At 48.7% G+C, this 19,902-nt stretch overlaps 1 protein-coding gene across 10 annotated transcripts in view; it reads left to right on the top strand.

Annotated features, from left to right (window-relative positions):
• TNS3 (tensin 3) overlaps nucleotides 1-19,902 on the top strand; it is a 220,812-nt gene that overhangs the window by 161,190 nt on the left and 39,720 nt on the right. For 7 of the 10 annotated variants that reach the window (XM_070467284.1, XM_070467278.1, XM_070467272.1 and 4 more), the window contains 3 exons: nucleotides 11,255-11,418; nucleotides 12,335-12,467; nucleotides 12,555-12,638. The exons of 1 other annotated variant lie outside the window; for it this stretch is intronic. In XM_070467284.1, the coding sequence (XP_070323385.1) occupies nucleotides 11,255-11,418; nucleotides 12,335-12,467; nucleotides 12,555-12,638 (381 nt within the window). The remainder of the gene's footprint in view (nucleotides 1-11,254; nucleotides 11,419-12,334; nucleotides 12,468-12,554; nucleotides 12,639-19,902) is intronic. 2 more of the 10 variants (XM_070467249.1, XM_070467252.1) reach the window with 2 other exon arrangements.

The raw sequence follows: 19,902 nt of genomic DNA, 5'->3' as shown, positions 1-19,902 counted from the left end.
GGACACAGTCGTCCCTGCAGGAGTGCCCGTCCACGTCAGAGGTCTGATTTATGCTGAAGGAGAGTCACAGTAACAAGTATCAACTTCCAGTCCTTGATAGTGGAAAGCCCATCAATTTAAATCACACGTTAAACCCCAGCCAAAGGGAACCAGTATGAGAACCCGAGGTCCTCAGCCGTGGGTCTGCACCATGAGTGCGGGACCTCCAGAGCGTGGGTGGGAGCCGCGGCGGCAGGAGCCCACGGGGTGTGACAGGAGATCCAGGGGCATCGGGGAGTAGAGAGCAAGGCCTTTCTGGGGGAGAGGTGGGTGGGGGCTGTGCAGACACTGGGGAGAGGCCGGGCCCAGGTGTGCAGGTGTTCATGGATCGGGTATCCAGGTGCAGAGAAGGAGAAGAGGGAAGAAGGGGTGAGTGTGGACACAGAACACATCCTGAGACAGAATGCCTGCCTTCAGGATTTCCTCTGTTCCCGGAGGCCGCAGACCCTGAGTCGGGGAAAAGTTTCCTGGGCTGACCCCAGCGTCACCTGGGGCAGCAGGACCCACGCAGGCCTACCGTGGACCCCAGCCAGCTGCTTCGAGGCTTCCAAGGAAGCCGGGCTTCTCAGAACCAAGAAGGCTCCTCCAGGATAGCCTGCTTTCAAGGCACTCCTGGTTCCTCTGGTTGAATGAGGTGGAAGATGACGTCTCGTCACAGAGAGGAAGCCTGAGGTCATAGAGGGCGGGTGACTCAGACTCAGAGTTGGCCCATGGGCCCTTCCTGTGTTAGTTCTTAGGCATTTCCGGGAAGAGGGTACCGGATCAGGGTCAGAACCTGCTGCAGACTGTGTGATCTGGGGATGTTGAGCAGAGAGTGAGGGCTCAGGGCTTTTCTCTCCACCCTTAGGCCTTTTCTCATCACCTTCCAAGACAGGATGACCATTTGCTGGTCAGGGGTGGTCCTGTGTCCAGGGGGCAGGATCTGGCATCCCTGCAGAAGCCGGCTGCAGTTCTCTGTCCTTTTGCGGAGAGGAGTTGGTAGGGCCCACCTTGGCAGCTGCAGGCAATCTCAGTAATAAGAGGGTGAAGGATGAGTTCCGCTGGTTTTCTCTGGGGAACACAAAGTGAGGGACTAGCTCACTGAAACTAGGTTTTGGTTCTCTTTGGGTGGGTTTAGATGGTGGGTGCTATGCTCACAAGTCTAATGCAATCTGGATTTGGGTTCACTCATGTTGTCTGAAGAGCTCTAGCAGAGTAGAGCTTAAGGAAATGTGTCTATGTTTCCAAACCTCTTCAGCATCTTCAGCTGAGTCACTTTTATTCAGTATTGCAAGATGAGAAAGTCAAACAGATCTGTTGCAAACAGTCTGAATATGCTTAGCATTGAACTGTTCATTTAAAAATGGTCAAAGTGGTAAATGTAGTGTTATGTGTTTTCAACACAAAAAAAGGTGAATACATTTTAAAGGCTAGAGTAATTTCTTAATTGACCTGCTCTGTGTATGCATATTTACGTCCCATGGAGTCTGTCAAAGTCATGGCTCCTACGTGGGTGTCTGCCTGACTTTGTCTCCTCCTCCACTTCCCTCTCTTCCTTCTCCCTTCCATGCACAAGGTCCTGATCATGCAAGTCTGGAAGCAGCTTGTGGAGTTTCTGGCTGCCTGCTCTGATCATAGTCCCTGGAACCAGTTAATCTAACTCCACCTTCAAGCCTGCCCTCTCATTGCACGCTGAAACCCCCTGTCCACTAGAGCTGTTCCCACTGAGCAAGGTGGCAAGCGTCCTTGGGTTGGCGAAGGCTTACAGGCTACCATCGGTGTCCTCATGACAGCTCTGGATGTTGTTTTCAACCTGCGCTGGAGCGTATGTTTTCAGGCTGTGTGTCATGCTGACCAGTCTCAGTACAGCTGCAGGACGCCCTGGCCCGCAGGACACACAGGAGCAGGGAGCCGCCGGGCACGGTGCTCCCCTAAGGGAGCCTGAGGAGGCCTGGAGCTCCATTCAGTGGCCTCCACCTGTCAGGGACTCTCTGGGTTGTCATAGGTCAGTCTAGGGTCACATTCTCTCTGAAATGCTTTCCCAACCACTGTCTCTTACCCACATGTCCAGGCTCACTGCCCATCTCCATGGACAACTGTGACTGTCCCCTTGCTCTTCTATCATCGCCCCCCACCCCCCACCCCACACCAGTCATGAGCTCCTGGAAAGCAGAAGGAACCAAGAATTATGGTTGTGGGGAGGAACTTCCTCCTACCCAAGCCTATCAGGGAGGGAGCCAGGGTAAAGGAAATTGTGGAGCGATGGCCAATGATCCCAGGCTGAGGGCTTCTGACGATGTTCCCGGGAAGGACTCTTGCTCTCTATTTGTTGCCACAGGTGAAACTGCACTTTCTCCACCTGTGAGGTCCTGTCACTGGAGGTGAGCGGTAGGCGGGGTATTCAGGTGCCATCAGCAGTCGAATAGGAGGGTCCTGCCTGGGGTTACGGAGAAGGCAATGGCACCCCGCTGCAGTACTCTTGCCTGGAAAATCCCATGGACGGAGGAGCCTGGTGGGCTGCAGTCCATGGGGTCACTAAGAGTCAGACACGACTGAGCGACTTCACTTTCACTTTTCACTTTCCTGCATTGGAGAAGGAAATGGCAACCCACTCCAGTATTCTTGCCTGGAGAATCCCAGGGACAGGGGAGCCTGATGGGCTGCCGTCTACGGGGTCGCACAGAGTCGGACACGACTGAAGCGACTTAGCAGCAGCAGCAGCAGCAGCAGCAACAGCCTGCGGTTAGGACAAGCCATGCCCTTTCAAGCTGATGCTTTAGGACCATGAAGAGCGGTAGACAGACAGATGCTCACAAGCGCACATTTGGTGATGGAGTTGGCCTGCCACGTTGCAGGGAGCTCTGCACACTTCTAATTTGGGAAAGATTTTAGAGTGAGAAATGCATGGTCACTGCTGGAAGCTGTCGTTGCAACTACTTTCTTTCGTTGCATAAAAAGCATGTTATAAATTTGAGCTGATTAATCAGTTCCTTTTGCTCCAGTGACCCTCACTCACCAGCAGGCGGATTTGGGTGCCCCAGGCGGTCACCCTGACAGGCGTCTCCCCGTGTTCCTGAGAGGCCGGGAGGTATGGCTTCTTCTACCTGCTCTGCACCACTTGGGCCGGCCTGCACAGTGGTTCGCAACCCCTCAGGCCCCACCGTTCTGTGTTTAGAACACCTGTTATCTGATGCCAACTTTACTACCCTGAGACCAAAGTCACAGCTTATGTAAACTACTTAAACACAATTAAAAAAAATGTATATAACACCCTAACACTCATGTTAAAGGATAAATTTTTTAAAAAGCAATTTAATTTAGTGTTCATCTCAAGGTGAAAACCCTCAGGCAGGCCTGGGAAACAAAAATAACCCACTCAGATCTCTTTTATTGGAGAAAAATGCATCTATTGTAAAATTTACCATTTAACTGTTTAAAATGTATAATTAAATGGCATTAAGTACCTTCACAACGTCGTATAACCATCCCTTCTATCTAGCTCCAGAGCACTTCTGAAATTTCAAAAGGCAATCTGTACTCAATGGCAGTCACCCCCATTCTTCTCTCTCCCAGCCCCTGGGAGCCCCAGTTTGTTTTCTGTCTCTGGAGATTCTCCTCCTCTAGGCATTTCACATAAATGGGATCATAGGATATGTGTCACCTTTGCAGTCAGGCCGCTTCATTCAGCATAAGGTTTTGCAGGCTCATTCATGTTGCAGCTTAAGGCTGAGTGATATTCAGCTGCATGGACAGCCCATACTGTGCTTATCCAGTCATCTGTGGATGGTGACCTTTTGGTGACTGAATCAAGCTGCTGTAAATGTTCATGTACAAGTATTCATTTGAACTCCTGGCTTCCCTGGTGGCTCAGATGGTAAAGAATCAGCCTACAATTCAGGAGACCCAGGTTCAATTCCTGGGTCAGGAAGATCCCCTGGAGAAGGAATGGCAACCCACTCCAGTATTCTTGCCGGGAAAATTCCATGGACAGTGGAGGCTGGTAGGCTACAGTCCTTGGGATTGCAAAGAGCTGGACATGACTGAGCAACTGACACTATTCATTCTTTGAGGGTAATACCCAGGAGTGGAACTGCTGGCCTGTGTGGCAGTTCTTTGGTTAACTTGCCAAGAAGCCGCCCCCTCAGATGTTTGAAAGTGTGCTTTGGTGACCCCCTGGCCTTACCTCTGGTATGGGTGGCTTGTTTTCAGAAGCTCTGCCTTATGTGTGGTAGAAATCAGCTGGTCAGTACAGGTATGACTGAGGCTCACATATGCCTTCACTGGGGAGAAGTGTTAACTTATGTCATCCTTGGGTAGATAGCGCCAAGACCCCCTCTTGTTCAGAATAAAGAGGTTTATAACAGCTCCAGCCGAGACAGGCCTGGGAGTCACAGCTCTCTCGGGTTCTGTGTGCAAGTCTTGTGTGTTATTTCCTCTCACGGCCCATCGGCCTTTCGGGCCTAGGGCCACATCTGCCTGCATCACCTTCCACTGAAGGTGGCCCCGAAAGTGGACAGTCCTAGGGACCATCCTGAGGTGCACTGTGGAAACATCACAGTTGCTGAAAGATGAAGTATGTGAGGAGAGGCCAGTAAGAGCAAGTGATGGTAGTGGGTGGAAGGAGAAGGTAAGAATAAAATAAATTCAAATAATCAAAAAGGAACCCAAACTCGGCACCAGCCTGTGCTGTTGGTGTCTTTAGGGCCCAGAGTCATGCAGGGGGCCAGTAGTGGTCTTGCCTTTGGTTGCTGTGTGACTTTTTACACCTGTGCTGTAAATTACAGGCCTCCTCTGGGTAAAACATGAGCATATTGCTGAAATTTCTTATAGTAGAAGGGAATGCTTCTTAGCTATTTGGACACAATCAGTTTCCCTTTTAAATATGTCATTTTAGAGGAAATGCTACCACCGAACCAAGCGCTTTGCTGTTCCCCAGTGGAAAGGATTTTCACTTTTGTAATCCAAATGGTAGGTGTCCTTTCCTCAGCCTCTTGGTGTGCTCTGGCTGGAGTCCGCTGGTCGCATTCCTATACGTGCTCCTGAGGCTCTGAGCACTGTTGGGTCAGAGAGAAATCCCAGGGGGTGAGGCTGCTCCCTGAGCTCTTCAACATTATTCTGCACTCAGGCTAGGAATTTCTAAAAGGCATCACCCAGCCTTTTAAGAATATACCCTGCAGGTGAATCAATTCCTGTTTCAGCTTAAGGGGGGAAAAGCTCTTTACGTCATTGTTAAATCATTCTGGGAACATTTAAGCTGGGAGGAGTATTTGGGTTTCTCGTCACTTTCCCTTTGCCACTCTCTCTTTAGAGGATGCACATGTTTATTTGAATGAGCTGAAATCAGGAGGCCTCAAACTTAACTCAGGAGCCAAATAATCCAGACGAATCCTTGGTGATTGTTTTTGCTCCTAGGAAGGCGAGGGAGTTTCCAGAACCCACCGTGCAAGCCTTGATGACGCAGGCTTCATTCTTATATGATCGTATAAAGATAAATAGATTAAGGGTGCTTTACCTCGAGGTGCCCCAGATAGAAGATGAAGGTCATGTTCTAGGAGGTCATGAGTTTTCATTCGCTCATCAGAGCCGGCATTTGCCACCTAGTTGCACAGCACACTCACCTGGGAACTGGACAAAATGCAGGTGATGAAAGTGCCCATGCAGCGTCCACCTCCGGAAGGTTTGGTTGGATTGGCCTGGGTTGTGGCTCGGGGGTCAGAATTATCTTAGATGTTCCCCACTTGTGAAACTCCAGTGTGAATCCAAGGTTAAGATGGGCCCTGGATCTCGAGCTTGTTTGTGTGTTGGAAACATGAGAGTTTAAAAAAAGTGCTGACACCTGCACCTCACTCCTGAACCTTGTGACTTCACAGGTAAGGGGTGAGTCCCTAGAGTCAGGATTTTTAATGTGATTTTAATGTTCAGTCACATTTGAGAATCACTGTTTCATATTCATGTTTCCTCTTGGGCCTGTGGCCTAACCTCCCGGAGGCTGTTCCACTGTTCGGCGACGCAAGGGAAATGCTACCTGCTGTAGAGCTTCGAGTATGGATGGCTGTTCTGTGCCAGGGTACCAGGCGGTGCCTCCCAGTGCTCGCCCCAGTGCAGGTCCAAGCTTTATTTGAGCAGGTAGAGTGGGTCACATCAAGAACCTCACCTCACTGGTTCTCAAGTTCATTTTTAAATAGGATCAGATAGTTTCCCAGATAAATCTGAATCTGCCCTAGCACAGTGCAAGGAAAATCTGTGTGTTTGAGTTATCTATGACCACATGATTTCAGTCTATTGCATAACTGGGAGTTATCTTTATTTAGGTGAAGAGTAGCCAAGGGGCTCCTGGCTTCTAAAAATACAGTTTTCTGGTGAGTGATCTGAGAATCTCACCTCTTGAACCTCCGTTGGCTCAGTGGTAAATTGGCAACCATGGTGCCACCTTCCTAGTTAGGCTGTATTCAGTCCCAGGTGCTAAGTGCTTGGTGGGCACCCCACTGCTTGGCCCCAAATCCCCACTTCTCCAGGGCTCAGTGGGTATGTCCGGGTGCCCCCATATGAGGACTAGCTCTCCTGTTCTGTCTTTAGCACCCCCGAATTTTCCTGCACTCACTCCATGCCACTGTCTTATGGTGGCCAGTGTTAAAGCTGCACTGCCCTGATCCCGGCAGGGCTCCATCCCTGTGAGTGGCCTGAATGACCGAATGGCCAAGCCTTGGTTGTCTTTCACACTCAGAGAGCTCCTACATCCCGTAGTGACGCTGAACCCTACTTGGACTGAGGCGACAGATGCACTCAGGCTCAGCATGTGTTATTTCTCTGTCCATGATCCCAGCTCCACCCATGAATAAGGTGAATCATTGAAGCACTGAGACTCTCAGGCCTTTGAGAGTAGCCCTGAGGGGGGCACCTGAGACCACCCGCCTCCTTTCCTGCCTGGGTAGGTGGATCTTGAGGCCTGGTGTGCATCATGTCCTGTATCAGGAGGAGAGGAGAAGGGTCTGAAGACATCTGACTGCCCAGCGTAGGCACTGGCTGGAGTGGGCTGCCTTTGGTTGTCTGGCCACTGCAGACCATGTCCCAGTGTTGCATGTTGGTGGGAAAGTGAATCCTGAGGACGAGACTTGCAGCGTTTTGTTCAGGAAGAACTGCTCCCCACCAGATGCCCCACGGAGACCCGTGGCTGAGAATGTGAGTGGGGCTTGTACGGGGACTTGCGGGTCACTGGGATTGTTGAAATGGAAATCCTAGGTTTCCATGGTTTCTGTGCTGATTCCTACCACTTCTGTGACTTGGAGGGCAGTGGGGTCCTGTGGCCTTTTCTGCCTGCTGCACCAGGGCCGAGCGGGGCGGGGGGCGGCACCGGATGCCCTTTACCTGAGGAAGGCCGCAGGAGGGGGCAGTTTGCTGAGCCTTCTGCAGGGACCTGACCATCGTGGGCATAGGGCTCGGTTCAGCAATCCTGTCCTTCCCGCACTGTCTCCTTCCTCTTTTTTCGGATTTCACTTCTCTGAGGGCATGCTCAGTTGCTCAGTTGTGTCCAGCTCTTTGCGACCCCATGGACTATAGCTCACCAGGCTCCTCTGTCCGTGGAATTTTCCAGGCAAGAATACTGGAGTGGGTTGCCATTTCCTTCTCCAAGGGACCTTCCTGACCCAGGGACTGAACCCATGTCTCCTGAATTGTCAGACAGCTTCTTTGGACTTCTCTACTGAAGAGGAAAAATTTGGTCATAGCCAGATTTATGAGTGGTTTCTTTACTACAGTTCTGAGTATGGGTTTGAAGCATTTTTTATTTAACTGACTAAATGAAATGGAATCAAGGCACTCCCTGGAGAGGGTGGGCAGCCTGCCTCCAACCGCTGTTGGATGACTCAAAGGGTGTGATCCCAAGAGGCACTCCTATCTGAACCTCGAGGACACCCTAGTCCTGCTGTCTGTAAATTAGGGTAACTTGTACAGCTCCTCTGAGCATATTGGTACAGAAAGCCACCTCCCACGGGATTGTCTCTGTATCTAATGGGAGGGTCCAGCGGATTTGTCAGAATGATGTTTGTTAATCAGACACCAGGCACGTTTGTGTTTGTGAATCTTCACGTAGAAACTAAACACAGGCAGAGACCTCAGGGACGTTGAAGGTTGGGCTCCAGACCATTGTCATAAAGCAATTATCGCCTCAATAAAGTGACTCAGATATGTTTTTGGTTTCCAAGTGCATATAAAAGTTATATTTATACTATTCAATTCAGCTCAGTCGCTCAGTCGTGTCTGACTCTTTGTGACCCCATGGACTGCAGCATACCAGGCTTCCCTGTTGATCATCAACTCTCAGCTTTTTCAAACTCACATTCATTGAGTTGGTGATGCCATCCAACCATCTCATCCTCTGTTGTCCCTTCTCCTCTCTCCTTCAGTCTTTCCCAGCATCAGGATCTTTTCTAGTGAGTCAGTTCTTTGCATCAGGTAGCCAAAGTATTGGAGTTTCAGCTTCAGCATCAGTCCTCTCAATGAATATTCTGGACTGATTTCCTATGGGATGGACTGGTTGGATCTCTTTGCAGTCCAAGGGACTCTCAAGAGTCTCCTCCGAAACCACAGTTCAAAAGCATCAATGCTTTGACGCTCAGCTTTTTTTATGGTCCAACTCTCACATCCATACATGACTATTTGAAAAACCATAGCTTTGGCTAGGTGGACCTTTGTTGGCAAAATAATGTCTCTGCTTTTTAATATGCTGTCTAGGTTGGTCATAACTTTCCTTCCAAAGAGCAAGCATCTTTGTAGTCTGTTAAGTATACAAGAGTGTTATGTCTTTAAAAAACAAACAAACAAACAGTGTTCATACCTTAATTTAAAAATAAAAAATGAAAAAGTAATCACAATAGTAATATCAAAGAGCACTGAGTACAAATTACCATCACAAATATAATAATGAAAAAGTTTCAAGTATTGTGAGAATTATCAAAATGTGACACAGAGATACAGAGTGAACCAGTGCTGTGGGAAATGATGCAGTAAACGTGCTGGATTCAGAATTGACACAAACCTTCCATTTGTTAAAAAAAAAAAAAGTGTCAAGTGCAGTAAAATTCTGGAGCGTACTGTGTGTGGAAGGGCAGGTCTCAACCCAAAACTCCGTTTTCCTTGTCTGCAAAAAGATGCAGTACACTGCCTTAATTTGGTGATTACGGGATTTTCTCTGTGAGCCCGCGTGCCTGGGCTTGGCTGTTGTGGGGAGCCTGGGTGGTGGTTTGTCACTGCCCCAGCAGAGGTAGGCACACGTGAGCACATCCCAGTGCCACGGCAGCGTCGTGCCCCCCCCCCCACTTCCTTCTTTCTCCAGGGGTGTCACAGTGGGATGGAAATGGTGCTGGGGTCCCTCTTGTCTGCACTGCAGTCTGAGAGGAGGGCATGATCTGTCATCTGGGGACGCCTGGCCTCTGATGATTCTGGTGCCTATATCTTTGCCCCTTGAGGAATGGCAGACACACCCTGCCGGGAGAGCGATGCCTCTGTACAGGGCTTCCCAGGAGGCACTAGTGGTAAAGAATGTGCCTGCAATGCAGGAAACATAAAAGACACAGGTTCTATTCCTGGGTTGGAACATCCTCTGGAGGAGGGCATGGCAACCCACTCCAGGTTATTCTCGCCTGAGAATCCAATGGAAAGAGGAGCCTGGTGCACTATAGGCCATGGGGTTGTAGAAAGTCAGACATGACTGAAGTGACAGCACGCACACGTGTCATTGATAGAAAGAAACGCTGCCATCGTAATAGCCTGCAGCAAGTCTCCCAAACCACCAAAGCTGAGGTTCCCCAGACCCTCTGCCGCATCCCCCATAAAGTGAGTCTTCATTGGTTGGGGCACGGCTGAAGGATCTGTGATGCTTCTTGTGCTGAACAGTGGGGCAGTGGATGTTGACTGTTGGTGCTTGAATTAAGCTTTCCCCTGCCCAGAATTCCTCACTGTTAAGAGTCAAGCGATCATGCTCAGGAGCCTCACTCAACCCTGCACCTCTACAGGTGGTGTGGCCTTCAGGGCACTCTGGCCCCGACTGGGGGTGGGCACGCACACGGGGCTTGCACACACCACTGGCATGTGCTCAGCCATCGTAGGTCACACCCAGCCCGGTCCTATCCCAGAGCCCCGGGCACCGTCCACGACCTGGTCCTCCCCAGAAGCTGCTTCCGAAAGGAGTAGGCAGGCTGTCAGAGCTGCTGGTTGCCTGGGCTGCTTCCTCGCCTGCCCTGTGACTCTGAGGATGCCCCCTGGGTTTCATGTCCACACATAGCAGGCCCTGTGGCTCCCCTGAGCAACCAGTGTGAACCTTTGATGAAACACAAAGTATTTTTTGGCACTTTGAAGTAAAAAGTTGTATTGGTTACAATTCTGGTATCACTATACTTGTACACTGGAATTGAGCAGGTAGATGATTCATGGTGGTAACAAAGAATGGACAAAAATTTTTTCTTAAAGATGCAGCACAACATATAATGAAGGTAACCTTTTGTGTAGACAAGTGAATATGTAAACCTGTTTGTGACTCAAGAAAAGATTTCTGTGTCTGGTCTGAGTGGCTGTTACTTCCTCAGACTAGAGCAAGGTGCAAGCACTCCGACCCCAAAGTTGACCACCAGTGCCTTGAGAAGAGATGGATTACTAGGGCAGAGGCCTCAGACCAAGTCCCTGCAGCTATTAGGCAGCCTGGGTTCTTTCAGTCTTGTTCTCCTTGCTCACTCCGTGATGAGGAAGAAGCCTCGATCCTGGGTCCCAGCCTTTCTTTGTTCCATATGCTTCCTGAGCACCTGTGGTCGGCTGGGCAGTGTTCTTGACCTTGGGGAACCAGCCAGGCACGACTCCCTGCTGGCGCTGACGTGAGAGAAACAGATGGGACATGGACAGTGGTCATTTCACCCAGTAAGAGGATGGGCTTCGAAAGGGTCATGCTGGGTCAAAGAAGTCACACACCCAAGGATGTGGAGTGTGCGATTCCATGTACATGAAGTGTCCAAAGTAGGCAAATCCATAGACATAGAAAGTAGATGAGTGGTTGCCAGGGGTTGGAGGTCGGGGATGGGGAGTGAATGCTTAATGGGTATGGAGTATGACTTGGGTGATGAAGATGTTCTGGAACTAGAAAAATTCAAAATACAGAGTGCCTCTGAGAAGTTTTAAAGTTGGTTTTAATTGAAGGTCAGTGTTCTCCATGATGAAAGCGCCTGCAGCCCACTTGTCTCTCTCCTAACAGGGGATGAGCCACTCGGGGGAAGATTCCGGAAGCTGAGCCTTGAGCAGTATGATAACGAAGCTGGGGAGCAGCCCACCTTCTCCAAATGCAGCTGGGGAAAGACCACCAGTTCAGAACAGACTCCAGGCCTGGCGCCTTTTCTCTCCCCAGACAACGCCAAAGAGGTATACACACTGCTGCCCAGAGCCTGGCCTGAGCCCTGTCCCAAGTTGCCAGTTCAATTCCCCACCCAGCTTCGTCCCCATCTCACAAACATGGTTCCTCCCTGAAGGCAGGCCTGCCGACTGGGTGGGACCCCCCTCTTCCGAGAGAGCTGTTGCCAGCATGCACTTGGTCATCTGGGTCTCTGTGTTCTGATCTGTAGAATGGGGATTGAGGGGTGGGCCAAGTATGCGATGAGTCTGGAGGGTAGAGGTCTCAGAGCTCCGTGGGTGGACAACAGCGGCAAAGGGCAAACAGAAGTCATCTTAAAGGAGCCCGAGTCCCTGACCCAAAGCCTCCTGGGGTCCCTGGGAGGGAGGAGGAAGAAATATGGTCACTGTGGATATGTGTCCTTTGGGGAGATCTACAGAGTGTTTTTGACGAGCCATACTTAAGGCTTTTAATCAGAATTGAAGTAAGACAGCTCGGCAACCTCCCAACGATGAACCTTTTGAAATTAGGGTTTTGTTTATTCTCAAAAGTGGAGAAGTTGGAACCCAGAATAGACCAGAAAGGAAAGATGCTGAGAACCAGTGTTAATATCTGGGATATATCCTTCCAGCCTCTTTTCTATGCCTGTGTGTTTAATTCATTGGGTATTTTACATATCTGTAAACACATTACAGGTGACAAGTCTTTTATCCTGCTTTTTTCATTTAACACTCATTTCCCTCTGCTATATAAACTCTCTGCCATCTCTCCTTACGAGCTGTGTAATGTTGACCACAAAACACTTCCTTCTGCCTTGACTGTTACTGAAGCTTCTTCCAGTTGTCCACGGCTGCCTCCTGTCTCCAGTCTTAGAAGAGGGCTGGCTCAGTGAGAGCCAGGAGCCCTAGCTGTCTGGAGGTGGCCTTCACCTGACTTCCACTTTGCCAATTTCAGGCAGTGATCACCACGTATCCCCCAGACCTGGATGTAATCGATGGCAGGATCTTCTCTCCAACCAACAGTGGCAGTGAGTCCATCTCTCCCACCCCTGCATTTCCTGTGTCTCCAGAAACGCCATATGGTAAGAAAAAAGCAGAGCTCCCTGTGTGCAATCCCACCCCTTCAGAGCAGAGAGGGGGACAGCTCCTCACTCTGCCTTCTTTTCCAGGGATAACAAGCCCACGTTTCTCTCCGTTCAGCCCATCCGCGCCACAGACGGGCAGCCCCAGCGCTCTATATAAAGGAGCTCATGGTAAGACACCCACCTCCTTTCCTCTGCTGTGGACGTCCACTCATGCAGAAATATTTCTACATGTGTCACACCTAAGAAATGTGGTTCTGGCTGGGGAAGATGCAGGGACACAGCCTGCAGCTTGCTGGGGGTAGGAGTGGCGTTGACTATTTCCTTCTGTTCACTCAGCACTTTCAAGTGTTGACGGGTAGGGTCGTGGTGTTCTCAGCAGCCGAACATCAATACTTTTCACCTTCTTGTAGCATTACGTGGAGTTGAAAGAAGAAACGGAAACACCCGACCCACCCTTTTCAGAGAAAGTCAGGGCTACTTTAGGAGAGCAGTGAGCTCCCCACTCTGAAAGACAGGGCTGCCCTCGCCCCTTGCCTGCTGCAAGGCATCCCGTCTTTTATGTTCACAGAGCCCTGTCCTGACTCCTTACGTCCTCAGCCACCACCCTGAATCTCCCCAGTTGAGTGGCCACTTCGGATTTTTCTGCTGCACCCTGCCCCCACGTCTCCCAGCACTTCACATACTTGTGGGGTCTAGTTAGCCTGTGCACCGGCCCTGGGAAGGGAGCGTTAACATAGTGGTGGTGGGTTACTCAGCACTCCTTCCTGGTATGGACATTGCCCAGCTCCCTTGAGACTCCAGGACGGCCTTGCCCTGGGCAGGTGGAGGGGGGATGGAGCCCAAGCTGAACTTACATTTTAGAATCGCTCATCTCTGTAATTGGGGATTCCTGCTGTTCTGCCCTGGGGAAGGTGAGTGAGGGTTCCCTTTGCTGCTCATCAGATGCGCTTTGGTGGGAGGGGGAAGCAGACTTTGTGTTTAAATACCGTCTTTTATGCAGAGGAAGTTGTAGTGATGACAGCTAGCTCCATTTTCCCTCTTTCTCCAGAGAAAACAAGATCTGTGTATCATTTAATAGGAGGGCCATTTTTCTTCCAAAGTTTCCTTTAAGGTTTTAGGTTGCTTGCATGTCTTGGCTATTATAAACAGTGCTGCAATGAACATTAGGGTGCGTGTATCTTTTTGGATCATGTTTTTCTCTGGATATATGCTCTGGAGGGGGGTTGCACGGTCGCATGGTAGAGGAGCTGTTTAATCTTTTTTTTTTTTTTTCTGAATGAATTTTGATCATTTTAATAAATATATATCCAGAAAACCTCACTTTATTATAGCACATTCATATACAAGCATCTATCATCTAAGTTTTCAGCATCAAATGTTTATCAAATATTGAAAATAAAGGACAAAACATCACTAGACTATTCAGCCATAACACAAGAACGGGTTTTAAAAATTCCTTCTGAGTCATCCATATTTTCATATTGGCAATCCTTGAGGACGTTTGCCCAGGAAGAGCTCAGAGACATACACACAGCACTGACTGGGGGTCCCATGTGCTTGGCAGTGTGTGGGGGGTATGGCTGACCCCTGAGCCACAGTGATGGTGGTGGTGGCTCCCATGTAGGGACTGTATTCAACCCTCTTCTTTACAGCAGGGTTTCTTTTTCAGTCTTATTGTGATGTGTGATGGGGAAGAGCCCTGGACAGAGTGGTGGCATTCTGCCAGTTCTTATTGGTTGTTTACCCGGTGAGGAGATCTGAGGGTTTGAAGGATGAGTAGGATTAAATAGGAGTTAACTAGGTGAATGGAGAAATAGCAGGCACAGGCCCTGTGGCAGAGGGCCCTTCAGACCAGGAGAGGATAGAGACCAGGGGTCTGCAGGGCCCTGGAGGTATGAGCAGAGGCTCAGCCACAGCTGTTCTCTGTAGCTATGGAAGGTAGTGGTATGGCATCTGCAAGCAGTGCTAGGTCATTACCAAGGCCTGAGACAGGGAGGCAACTGCTCAGGCTTCTGTTTTCATATATTGATCCGTCTGCTGTATGTAGAACAGCAGTTGGAGTGGGCAGTGGGGTGGAGCAGCTCTGACAAAAATGCTTTCAGAAAGGATGGGGAAAAGTGTGTTGGATTTGTGGGAGATTCACAGGTCAGGTAATCAACTGACTCTATCAGAATGGATTTGAGCTTTGATGACTATTTTTGATTTTGTTGCTATTAAGATGTCAGTTATGTTCTGGCTTCTTTTAGTTAGTATGCAGCTAGTGTAGCACTAACCACGTAAAATTCCTCTGTGTGTGTTATTCCATCAGCCTGAACTTGGTACCAGGTTAGTCAGTATAAGGGCTTCCCAGGTGGTGCAATGATAAAGAATCTACCTGAAATGCAGGAGACCTGTGTTCAATCCCTGGGTTGGGAAGACTCCCTAGAGAAAGGAATGGCTACCCACTCCAACATTCTTGCCTGGAGAATTCCATGGACAGAGGAGCCTGGCAGGCTGCAGTCCATGGGGTCGCAAAGAATTGGACATGACTGGGCGACCAGCGCTAGTCTGCATAAACCCAAATGTGTCAGTTTATTTCCCAGCCAGCAGACAAGTGTCAGGGAGAAACAGCAGGACACCAATTAAAGGTGGTAGAGACACATTTTATTTGGTACTATTGGAGCAGGGTAAGGAGCTGAGCTCAACTTCTAATGCAGCAGAGACAGCCCAAGAGCTGTGCCAGGGTCAGGGGATGAAAAGTTACCAAGAGGAACATCGAGGAGAGGGAGATTATTGCCAAACTGGCCTAGCAGGACCCTGCTGAAGACAGGCTTGAGCATCAAGGGTGGGGATGAGGAGCTTCATCAGCGAGCAAGCAGAGGAGATGACTCAGCAGAATCCTTGCCAAGACTGGGCCCTCCAAGGACAGACATCAGAAGCCAAGGTTGAGGTGTTGTAGAGAAGCTCCAGGACCCTATCTCGGGTTTGGTCAGGAAGGGAGAGTTTGGTCATGGGAGAGGCCTGTGGTATCCCCTCTCACCTGGCATCTCTGCCCTCTGCTCGGGGTAGCACACATTCTGTCCTGTGCCCCTCCAGGTCCTGTGGCACTTAGTTTAAGCCCCTAGACTCCAGTGCCAGGGGTCTCAAGAGCCTCCTGACTCATCCCAGGTCACATGCACCTCATTCCCACCCCTCACCTCTGCAGTGAACAAGTAAACAGAAAGCATGCTGAAGTTTCTTGGTGATAGATGGTGGGTCAGAACCCACCCCCTGTTATGTTCCTGTTGCCCGTGCCTGTGTCAAGACAACTCCTCTTTTAAGTTACAGTACTCACTCCAGGAAAGTGAGGGATATTTAAATGTTTACTCAAATAATGAATACTTAAATATGAATTCAAATATTATTGAATTATCCTAAGCAGTGTGCTGTAACTCAGAGGAGATGATAGCTTCAAGGACTGGGGCCAGGCAGCGGGAGATGGCTGGGCCACTGTGGGCATTGGGAGGACAGCTGGCGCCAGGGGCTGGACCACGTCACAAGGGTCTGACGCTACCGTGAGCTCTGTGAGTAGACCAACAGGTCCTACCCACCTAGGACCCTCAAGCAGGAGCCTGGAGTGGCTCCCCTTGGGACTGTCTCCAGTGCATCCCTGACACAGCCTATGTTATTCCCTAGGAGACATACATCTCTGGGAATGCTCTCTTAGAAATCCCAGGTATGAGTCTGTGATATTGTGATTTATAATAAGAAATATATGTTTAGTTTTATTACTGCCACCAAACTCCTAAAGCTTTTGGAATTTCTTAAGTGATGAGAACATAAATGTGATTTTTGTCTTGTTAATGAGATGACTTTTGGAAAAGACGGGGGCCATATTGCCAAGGGAACTGACCTTGTGATTAGAGAGTTGGAACTCTTGGTTTCCCCCTCCCCCCAACCTCCAAGGAGGGGAGAGGGCTGGAAGTTGAACCAGTTGCCAGTGGCCAATGATTTAATCAACCCTGCCTATTTAATGAAGTCTGTAGAAAAATACCAAAGGACAGAGTTCAAGGAGCTCCTCAGTTGGTGATTGCCTGGAGATTTGGGGAGAATGAGGTGCTTCGAGACAGCATGGCAGCTCCATGCCTTTTCCTCTCTCTCTAGTCTGGCTGTTCGTAGTTATGTCCTCTTATGATAAACTGATGAGTGAAGTGTTTCTCTTGAGTTCTGTGAGCCACTGTAACAAATTATTGCAACCTGAGAAAGGAGTTGTGAGAACCTCTGATCCTTGGCTGGCTGGTCTGAAGGGAGGACAGTCTTGTGGGACTGAGCCCTTAGCCTGTGGAGTCTGATGCTGTCTGCATGGATGATCAGAGTCGAGTTGAATTGTAGGACCCCAGGCTGGTTTCAGAGCATTGCTTGTTGGTGTAGGGAACCACCCCGGGCATTGGAGTTGGGTGCAGAACATTTTAGAGCCCCAGAAGGAAATGTGTTTCTTGAAAGCAAAAATATTAGTAAGAGATTAGGTAAAGAGGTAATTTACTATCAACCCTTATGAAGGCAAAAGAGAGAATTATGAAGTGCAAGATGTAAATTACTGTTATTCCTATCTGAAAGGCTAAGTAGTCTTGATGACATTTTTGAAATAAATGGGAAAAAAAATGAAGAAAGGCCTCAATGAAAGTGTATGATTCTGATATAGCTCAGCTTCCAACTTTGAATAATAATAGGTTTTTTTTTTTAATCGAGATAAAATTCACATAAGTGAACCATTTGTAGTGGACAGTTCAGTGGCATTTTGTGCATTCACAATGCAGAGGACCATCATCTTTAGTTACAGAACATTATCTTCACCTGATGGTTTTACAAGTGGGATTTAGGGAACATTTGGGGAGCTTTCAATGAACATGATTAACAGCATTAGTTTACTGAAAGGGAAGGCCTTTATACATTTTGCAACTTATAGTTCGCATACCCATGTTTCTGAGAGGAGGGCTGGTGTTTTTAGGGCCCTGCCTGGGGCTGTGGGTGGTGATGTGAACGTGGATTAGGGGCTTTGACCCAGGACTGCTCTGAGCTGCAGGAAGGAGGCCCTGGCCTGCAGGGTATGGGGTTTGCTGTTGAAATCTCTTGGAGTTGGTGTCAAAGGGCAAAAATGGGTGACATTTGCTGCAGGGCGGAAGAAAAGGAGTATCCAGGAATGTCTTGAGAGAGATTAGTTTGAGGCAATGCTTTATTTTTGTTTTAAAAAAAAAGTTGTCATTCTTCAAAGCTTGACAAACTGTAAAATACTTTTCCCAGACCTCCCCTTTCTTCCTGTACCCAGCTCTGTTTTGTTTAGAAATTTTATGAACTTTTAATGAGAATGTTTATAATAGGAATAAAAACATGTGCTGAATGTGAACATGTGTGACATTTATGCAAGTCCCTGATTACTTTGAATTTTGCAGAACCTAAAAACTGATATGTGTGTGTGTGTGTATATATATATATGTATATATAACATGTTTACATTGAGGTACATATGTGTATGTAGCTATATATAGGAAGGCCCACATCTGTATACACATGTGGTATACTTTGCATTCTGTGCAAAAGGACGCTTGCTGGTCATTGTGGCCCAGTGTGACTGCCAGGGTTAGTCACTGTTGTTCCCCCCACTGCCATCCCAGATTTAGAAAATGAAAAAAGGAAACTTGACTGCTTCAAAATATATTTAAAAATAAACAGCAGTGTTAGGCGGCTGGAGGTCAGCCTGCAGCAATGGCCTGTGAATGTGTGGTCAGCAGTCTGCAGAGATGAGAACACTCATTCGCTTGAGTGGAATGAAGCTCAAAACATACAAGATGCTGGCATCCTGTGCTGACACCTCATCCACCAAACAGGCCGGCTTGGAAGGGTCCCCACGTGAACTGACGATTTCCCGATTGTGATGAATGCCATCTTTTGTTTGCTTCTTTGCGTTTAGAGGAGTCTTTGTTTCTCTAAATTTATTTTATCAGCTCATGTCATCCTCCATCTGGTGGACTGCTCTTGAATCTCAGCCTATTAAACTTATTCTGATGTGCCGCCAGTGGGTTTTTGCTGCTCTCTTAATGCTGAGCCCCACAGGCCAGTGGTCTGGGAGCAGGCCCTGGGGTTGGTGACAGACACATGTGGGTCCTCAGTCACCACTCTACAGTTCTTGTACTGGTTACAAACCTCTTAGACAGTTTTTAAACTGAAGCAAAAATAATAATAGCAGTATTGTGTGTGATATTGGGCTTCCTAGGTGGCTCTAGAGGGGAAGAACCTGCCTGCCCATGCAGGAGTTGTCAGAGACACGGGTTTGATTCCTGGGTGGGGAAGATCCCCTGGAGAAGGAAATCACAACCCATTCCAGTATTCTTGCCTGGAGAATCCCATGGACAGAGGAGCCTGGCAGGTTATGGTCCATAGGGTTGCAAAGAGTCTGAAATGACTTATCATGCACACACACACAGACACACACACATGCATGACATTGGACAAGTACCCCAAACTTGTCTTACAATATGGTTTTTAAGTTCCAAATGCACTTGGTCATGAATGCATTTCCAAAGCCCCATCATCTATCACAATTTTGCTCTGCCCCAGGGAGACAGACATGGGTCGGTCTCAGCCCTGGAGTGAACTGCAGGCTGCTGACCCTCTGCCACGGCCTGCAGTGGGTGTGAGGTATGGAATCCCTCTACAGACATGGGCACCACTTTGACCTGTGTGTTGTTTTCTCTTCACCTCTCTGAACGGGGACAGGATACCTCTGAGAACTGGGAATGACTTGAAAGAAAATGCACGTGGAGCCCTGGCCTGTAACAGCTGAGATGTTTTCTTACTAAAAGCATGCGCCCGCATGCCCCTGGCAGTTTTTCCTTTCTTATAGAGGTGCTCCCTGCCCTGCAGGGATCGCAGATTCCTAGCATGGTGTGACGTGGGGGTGGCTGTCCTGGTGAAACCTCCTCATTCTGCTGGATACACTTGGGGAGATTTTGGGTTATGAGACCTGAGAAGGGTGAAGATTTAATTCTGGCATCTGCCTTTCACCCTTGGTTACTGGGTGTGGTCCAGCCGGCTTGGTGCTTTTGGAACCTGGTGCCCCCAATTTAGTGCCTCATTGACAGACAGGGACACTGGACAAACCACCCTGATGAAGTAAAGAAGCTTTGTGTGTGGTTGAAATCCTTTCATGTGTTAGTATGTTTGCATATATGTATTGCATAGCACACATATGCACCGTGGATGTATATATTCACATATTTACGGTTATGCCCAGACCAAGGAATTTGTTGCTTTTTGAGCACTTATTACATGCTGTGCACTTGTATATGTGCCTGTATAGAGAAAGAGCAAGTCTAAAAAACACAAAAGTCAGGGGAAATGAGAATTCCCTAGTCTGAAAAAAAGGAAAACCTTTTCTATGCTTCGGGGCCTGGCACGTTCTTGATGGACATCTTGG

The sequence above is a fragment of the Odocoileus virginianus genome, chromosome 1 (assembly GCF_023699985.2).
Source record: "Odocoileus virginianus isolate 20LAN1187 ecotype Illinois chromosome 1, Ovbor_1.2, whole genome shotgun sequence".
Classification (NCBI taxonomy): domain Eukaryota; kingdom Metazoa; phylum Chordata; class Mammalia; order Artiodactyla; family Cervidae; genus Odocoileus; species Odocoileus virginianus.
The sequence above is the reverse complement of the archived record's forward strand: the minus strand, read 5'-3'. Positions and strand labels throughout refer to the sequence as shown.